The sequence below is a fragment of the Morone saxatilis genome, unplaced genomic scaffold, assembly GCF_004916995.1.
Source record: "Morone saxatilis isolate NCDOM2014 unplaced genomic scaffold, NCSU_SB_2.0 Contig20, whole genome shotgun sequence".
NCBI lineage: Eukaryota > Metazoa > Chordata > Actinopteri > Moronidae > Morone > Morone saxatilis.
In genome coordinates this window covers 15159179-15166326 of record NW_023339763.1, presented here as the reverse complement: position 1 = coordinate 15166326, position 7148 = coordinate 15159179, and the positions used below count along the sequence as shown (strand labels likewise).

At 39.8% G+C, this 7148-nt stretch overlaps 2 protein-coding genes across 2 annotated transcripts in view; both read left to right on the top strand.

The window, feature by feature from the left end:
• spag7 (sperm associated antigen 7) overlaps window positions 1-4225 on the top strand; it is a 4711-nt gene extending 486 nt beyond the window's left edge. The window contains exons 2-7 of the mRNA XM_035666924.1: window positions 853-920; window positions 1246-1334; window positions 1423-1507; window positions 1593-1682; window positions 2771-2927; window positions 3045-4225. Coding sequence (XP_035522817.1) covers window positions 853-920; window positions 1246-1334; window positions 1423-1507; window positions 1593-1682; window positions 2771-2927; window positions 3045-3160 — 605 coding nt within the window. The 3' untranslated portion in view covers window positions 3161-4225. The remainder of the gene's footprint in view (window positions 1-852; window positions 921-1245; window positions 1335-1422; window positions 1508-1592; window positions 1683-2770; window positions 2928-3044) is intronic.
• Window positions 4226-5061: 836 nt separating this feature from the next.
• The window catches only part of chrdl2 (chordin-like 2), a 6790-nt gene continuing 4703 nt past the window's right edge, over window positions 5062-7148 (top strand). Inside the window, exons 1-4 of the mRNA XM_035666468.1 lie at window positions 5062-5224; window positions 5680-5792; window positions 5973-6066; window positions 6173-6318. Of these exons, the coding sequence (XP_035522361.1) occupies window positions 5158-5224; window positions 5680-5792; window positions 5973-6066; window positions 6173-6318 (420 nt within the window). The 5' untranslated portion in view covers window positions 5062-5157. The remainder of the gene's footprint in view (window positions 5225-5679; window positions 5793-5972; window positions 6067-6172; window positions 6319-7148) is intronic.

Genomic DNA, 7148 nt, shown 5'->3' with positions numbered 1-7148 from the left:
GGGTTTAGCGCCGCCTCACGGAACACGCAGACCCGCATGTGTCGCAGACCAGAGGTCGGTCAGGACGGTCTGCGTTAGTGGTCGAGGAAACAAAGCTTTCTGGGTCACTGTGAAGCAGTCGTGTTGTGAATGGTTCACTGTTTGGAAGCACTCCATGAAGTCAAAATGGCGATATTTGTTTGGTACTGCACTCTGTGAACAACCAGCACTGTTTGATCTGCTGCACACAGTCTGCATTTACAGACTGATGTATTATGAGCCCTTATTGTTTCCATTCTTTATCACATTTAGCTTTCTCTCTTAGACTCTTCAGAAACCTTACTCTTCCTGTATATTCAGGATATGGGCATTTGAGTGAATTATAAAATATTATTGTGAGTAAAATGTGCACATAATTCTGAATTTTTTCATTTGTAAATGCTATTAGTTAGTGAAAGATCCCTTTGAGACTTTAATAGTTGCAAATAGCAGGCACTGTTCCTTTAGGCTCCATTTATATCTAATAAAAACTGCAGTATCCCATAAGTGCAACATGGTGAAACTTCATCCACTTTAAAGTTGTGAAGACAAAGCCACAAGACGGCGCTAATAAAAAGTATCCAAATCCGTTTAATTACCGGAATGAGTGTGCCTACTAGTAAAACATCAGAGTCTGTTTGTTTGTGGACACATGGAACAAATAATAGGATTTGATTAGGCCCTTTTCTGACTCAAGTCTTTAAAAATAGTAGAAAAGTAGGCCAACTGTGGCTGTAAGACTGCATGATCTGTGTTTACAGCGGAAACTTTAAATACTATCGGAAATAAACAAACTCCGTGAAAACTTTAACTTCTGTTTTTTTCTGTTTTCAGAGCAAGCTGCAAGACTCAAGAAGATGGAGGAAGACGAAAAAAGAAAGAAAGCAGCGTTCAGGAAAAAGGTGTCGCATATATAATACACATGAATATACACTCGGAGCCACTTCATTAGGTAGACCTGTACAATTTAATGCAACCCAATACAACTACAGCACCACCGCTGCCAATGACCACAGTGCTAATGCATAATAAGTTACACCTCTGTGGCCATGTAAACAAAACCTGAACCTAACAGGCATCCTAAAAGTAGGTTGTTGTATTTGATTGCATTACGTTGTACAAGTGTACCTGATTAAATGACCACTAAGCTCCGGTTGCCTCCCTCCACCACTGCTGCTCTGTATCACGTGCAAACTTACAGACTGTGTCTCCCTATTTCTTGTTTAGATGGAGAAAGAAGTGTCTGATTTCATTCAAGACAGTTCACAACAGAAACGAAAGTACAATCCTATGGGGAAGATTGAAAGGAGTATATTGTAAGTGGTCATTACTTTAGATGATTACAATAAGCATAAACATGATGTGCTCACAACTATTTACATTTCATTCCCTCCTGTTTCGTAGGCATGATGTTGCAGAAGTGGCCGGTCTGACTTCTTTTTCTTTTGGGGAGGACGAGGAGAGCCGCTACGTCATGCTTTTCAAGAAGGTCTGAATGCTTTGTTTTGAATCCAGTGTTAAATATACAAGTAATGTGGGGAAGTGCGACTAATTTCCAGTTTGTGCTGTGGCAGGAGTTCGCTCCATCAGACGAGGAGCTGGAAGCTTATCGCAAAGGAGAGGAGTGGAATCCGCAGCTGGCGGAGCAACGGCGCCGACTAAAAGTAAGACTGGATGCTCTGTTTTTTTTTTTTTATTTCACTGAAGCTCCTTTCTGATATACACCCCTCTACATTAATCTGATGGCAATTTAAAGGCTGGACCCAGTAACCTTTTCCATATCACTTTGAACACGGCAGAAGTCTGAATTGAATGCAGTCGTATTGAGTTAAGTTAAACATGTAGAGAGAGACACAAATACATGACTTTCACTTCCTTCTAAGATCACTGATTTCTAATCAGCTCTTACGCACAAATAGAAAGAAGATCAATCCTGCAGTATTGCTCATATCAGATCAGACTGAATTGTATTTTAATTCCTCAAACAAAATAAACCTACATTTTAATAAAGTGATTCATCGAATTAAAGAAGTATTTAAATGCAGAATAAGTAGGATTTGTCGGTTGCCGTTTGTAAGCACGATTCACAGTTGGCACCCGGCTCAACAAGTGAGAGGTGAAGAGATGAGTGTTGGCGAGATCAAAGCAGTAAATCGGAGAAATAAAACATTATTTTCTGAGAAACGCAGCACAAAGCACAAATAAACACGACTACAACTCTGCACAACCCTACAGGACGGAGCCACGTTGCCAGATTTTGTGTGAATGCAGCCAAAGCCACGCTTCATCCTCTCCGCTTCCTTGCTATTATAACAATTTTAACCCACCACTGCTCACTCTCTTTCTCTCACTCTGTCTCTGCTCCCTCCTGCAAACAAGTCGCCAAATATCACATGAGTAAATGTCCTGTCATGTCTTAATAAAGCCAAAACTTTAACAGATAGAAGTCACCAATGTTTTTCATGTCTGAAAAGGGCTTAATACATACTAACCGGTCTCGGTTAGTATGGAAAAAGTAACAGGATAACTTGCATTTCTGGGTTTTATTGTTGTGCATTTGTTTCCTTACTATCAGTAAGTTGCTGAACATAGACAAATGAACAATTAACGAATGAACATCATGAGATATTTATGGTTTTAAATACTCATTTATTTATAAAGTTCTTACATACAGACGATGTTATTTGGTATTTCACATTGCAGCTTGATGATATCAAACAGTCTCTGACGTTTTCTGTCCTCTTCACTCCAGGAACAGGCTGCATTGGAAGAAACGGCATCCAGTAAGACAAAGAAGGTCGAGGCATGTCCCAACTCTAACTACCGAGACAAGTACAGTCACCTGATCGGCACCTCAGCTGCAAAAGATGCAGCACACACACTAGAGGCCAACAGTGCTTACGGCTGTGGTGAGTAAACGTCACTCTGAATCTGTCAGATAGAAGGAAAAAAAATGGATTGCTTCACTTCTCACATAATATCTGCTCTTGATTTATTCATTACGCTGGTATTTTCTTCTCTCCCAGTGCCTGTGGCCAACAAGAGGGACACTCGCTCCATAGAGGAAGCCATGAATGAGATCCGAGCGAAGAAACGGCAAAAGCAAGAGGACGACACAGGGGCACACAGCAGCAGTTCTTGAGTCTTCACCATTTATGCTTTCCGTCTACTGTTGTGTGCGTGTGCATGTGCGTGTGTGTGTGTGTGTGTGTCTGTATGTCTGTGTGTCTGTGTGTACAGACGGGTGAGTGTGTGTCTGTGTGCACAGTCTAATTCATCCTATAATGCAATATCCTGTACTTAAGACGTTTTAAAAGTATAACTTATATGACAGGTGTTGAATCTAGTATGTATGCCACTCTCTGACTTAGACTGTGCTGAAATCATGAAATCTTTGTTTGGTGGAGGTACTCAGGTGTGTCTGATCCAGGAGGTGGATCACTCTACATGTTTAACATTTGCTCATGTACTATACAGTATGAGAAACATGTTTTGATTTAAAAAAAAATAATGTGTCCAGTGGGTGTTCAGCTACTTAAAAACACTCGATATCTTCATTTTTAATGGACTTTTGTTTGTTTTTTGGCATTGATTGAAATTTTTAATGCAGATGTGCATTTACAGTTCTAGGTGACATTTTTATCATATAACTACTGACAAATTTTAGCTTTGGCGAGGCCAGGGGACGTTTTGAAAGCAAGGTTTTAGGCAAAGCAAGGTTTTAGGCAAAGCATGGTTGAAGAGTCCTGCTGACAGTGTTCCAAATATCCAGTGCAGTTTTTAAAAGGGAAACAGGAATGCCGTCTATTGACCAGATTTTGGTTTAAATTTGTTCTTGATCTTTTTCTTAGTCTCACCCTTTATCAGAACTTTGTAAAATTGGAAGCATGCCATCTCCTACATTTTAAGAGGAATAGCATTTTAGAAAATACAGTTTTGTGGATTTTAGGAATCTGTGATCAAGTTTCGTTTTGGTTTCTATACGTCTGCACGGACTGTAAATCCAACTGTTACTACAAACTAAATGTTTTATTATCGAGCCATGTGATAAGCATCATAGGAGGGAGCAGATGTAAACGGACTTATTGTATTGGTCACATCTCTTTCGTTTTTCATATCTTCAAGTATGTTTCTTGGCATCTTGATGTCTGTTTTAACATGGTTGCACTGTTTTACCCCCCCATGTGTTAATAAATGGAGAACTGTCTGTATGTTGCCCTCATTTGTCCATAGCCTTCTCTGTGCATTTTAGTTGGTTTAGACTGGTTTTGGTGTTTACTACAGGGCACAAGAAACTTAACAAGGATACCTTTATAAAACATAATTTAATCCAGCATTATTCAGGGATATTTTCTCTATCACTGTATGTAATAGAAGATTATGACAGATTATTATGACAGTATATCAACCACACACACTTGTGTTTTTACCCATCTGACAACTACTCTTTTGTCATCAGGAGACCAATAGACAAAATATGATGTTGGGGGCGGTAGTGTGCATGTATAGCCATTATTGGTACTTGTCCTTTACTTGAGTGGTTCCATTTTAAGCTACCTTCTACTTTTACCTCACTACATATCAGAGGCAAATATTGTACTTTTTACTTACCACATTTATCTGACATCTGTAGTAACTAGCTCAGAAAATATTCTTTGATTATTAAACTAGTATAATAAATAGTTAAAATTAGGATGCACATTAATGCGTTACTACTAATAATAATAAAGAAAAAATAAAGTAGAACACACCTTGAAAGAAGCTATTTTTGATACTTTAAGTGCCTTTAGCTGCTAATACTTTAGTATTTTTACTTAAGTAGCATTATGAAAGCAGGACTTTTGCTTGTAGTCAGGTATTTTTTGGGTGTAAAATCGATACTTACACTTAAAACATCCCACACTTCCTCTGTTATTTGCTCCATATCTCATCTCTTTTCGGGTCATGCCTCCAGTCTGCTGCCATCCCTGTTCTCCATCCGGCGCTGCCTCTTCTGTCCTGAGGGAGGCGCCAGAGGTCAACCGAGGAAAATGCTGGAGTTTCTTTTATGCCTGTTTCACACTGTCCTGCAGTTTTTGCCTCCCTCGCAGAAACACATATTTATTGCGCGTTGAAGACTCAGTCACGCACATGTAAAAGATGAAGTCCACGTTTTTGTTCTGTTTCATCATTTGGTTTGCAGATGCGGAGCTAAAACCCCGGAAAGGTAAGACCAGACCCTGCTGATGCTTATTCTGTCCTGATCAAACGTGTGGGCTTTAAAAGAAGGAAAAGCATGAAAATGTGACTCAGACAAGGAAAGTTTAGTCGGACTTTGCCAAAAAAAAAGAAAGAACTGAGCTGATATTTTAAAAATGAACATCCTCTACTGCTCTACAGATAAGTTGGTGTTTTGTGGTGAAGTTTATTCTGCCACCAAAAGTCAAATCATGACTTCTGTTTGCGTTAATGCTTATTATGGCCTGTGGTGGGATCAGTGCAGTTTCACGTCCCCCTCTAGTTTGCATTACTTGGAGCTGATTGTAGCTTTGGACCCAATGTTTTATACATGAGTTCACATGTAAAATCCCTTTGTTTTTTTCACCCCCCCTGTTCGGTTCATCTGCACCGTATGCGTTTCTCAGTACTGTTGCTCATCCTCTTCATTTTTTGACACCCCAGGGTCCGGGGTGGTGTGTACCTTTAAAGACAAGGCATACAGCCCAGGAGACAGCTGGCATCCCTATCTGGAGCCCTTTGGATTCATGTTCTGCATGCGCTGTGTCTGCACAGAGGTACCTTTTAACACTGACAAACGTTATCCCTGCAGAGAAAACATCTAAAGGAATATTACACTAAAATGAAAACTGCTCGACTTTTTAAAGAACTCTCTAGTTGCTGACAGCCCCTGCCTGTAAGCTGTGATATTGCTCTCTCTCTCTCTCTCTCTCTCTCTCTCTCTCTCTTTCTCTCAGACAGGCCATGTGAAATGTAACACAATCAAGTGTCCTGCTCTGCCATGTGAAAACCCAGTGGCTGAGCCCCAGCAGTGTTGTCCAAGATGCACAGGTAGACTGTCCTCCTCTAAACACTTATCAGCTCTGAGGCTTTACAGAGAATCGCTTCTTGTTGTGACTTTAAAAGCCTCCTGTCCTGTGTGATGTGTCGTCTTCAGATGAGCCCAGGATCCCCGCAGGGCTGAGAGCTTCAGTGAAATCCTGCAGGTACAATGGAAGTATTTATCAGCCAGGGGAGACCTTCAATAAGCACGACCTCTTTCCGTCGAAGCAAAGCAACCAGTGTGTTATGTGCACATGCTCTGTAAGTTGCATCTCATTTATTTACTACTTTTGTTTTTAGTCAGAAGGGTTTTTTGTTGATCTGGCGAAAGAATATCAGATCCTAAATGCAGACAGTATGCATGTGTCTATGATTTTAGGTCATCCTACATGTAGTGAAACTCCAACTCTCTAGACTATAAAAATAAAAAAGAATACAAAGAAAACCTCAACTGTGGCCAACGGTGACTTATGTTTGCAATAAAATGTTTCCTACTGAATATTTATGAATTCCTGATCCTCCTTTCATTGGAAATTGCTCTTTTCCTCTTAAACAGCATATTTAAGCACTTCCACCACAGCTGCGTTTATTCTCACCAATACTTTTTTACATTACAAATATTGCCGGAGCCTCTAGGCTGCCATATAAAGGCCACTTGGCCCTTGGCTGTGGCCCGAGTGTGGAACTGTCCTACATTTTATGCACTGAAAGATTTAAGATTTTTCAGTTGTTTATTATGTGTGCATGTGTGTGGCCTATTCTGTGTCCATTAGGCCTGTCACAATACTTATGTTAACTTATCATATATATACGGTATGTAATTACTGCCAGTCACAATATCGACTTATCGCCTAAGAATGTCACCAACATTTTAGCAAACATAATTCCAGAATAAACAGCAGGCTTTTCCCTCCCATTACTACATACACTATCGCCCACCCCTGTGCAAAATCTATATAAGTGAAGTTTTAGCTAACAGAGACTGAGAGTTCATTTCATTTTTGTTCTGGTTGTGTGGTTTTATTTATGTTTTATTTCTCAAGGATATTTTGATATTTTCTTCACATTCCTATTTCAATGTCTGAATTAAA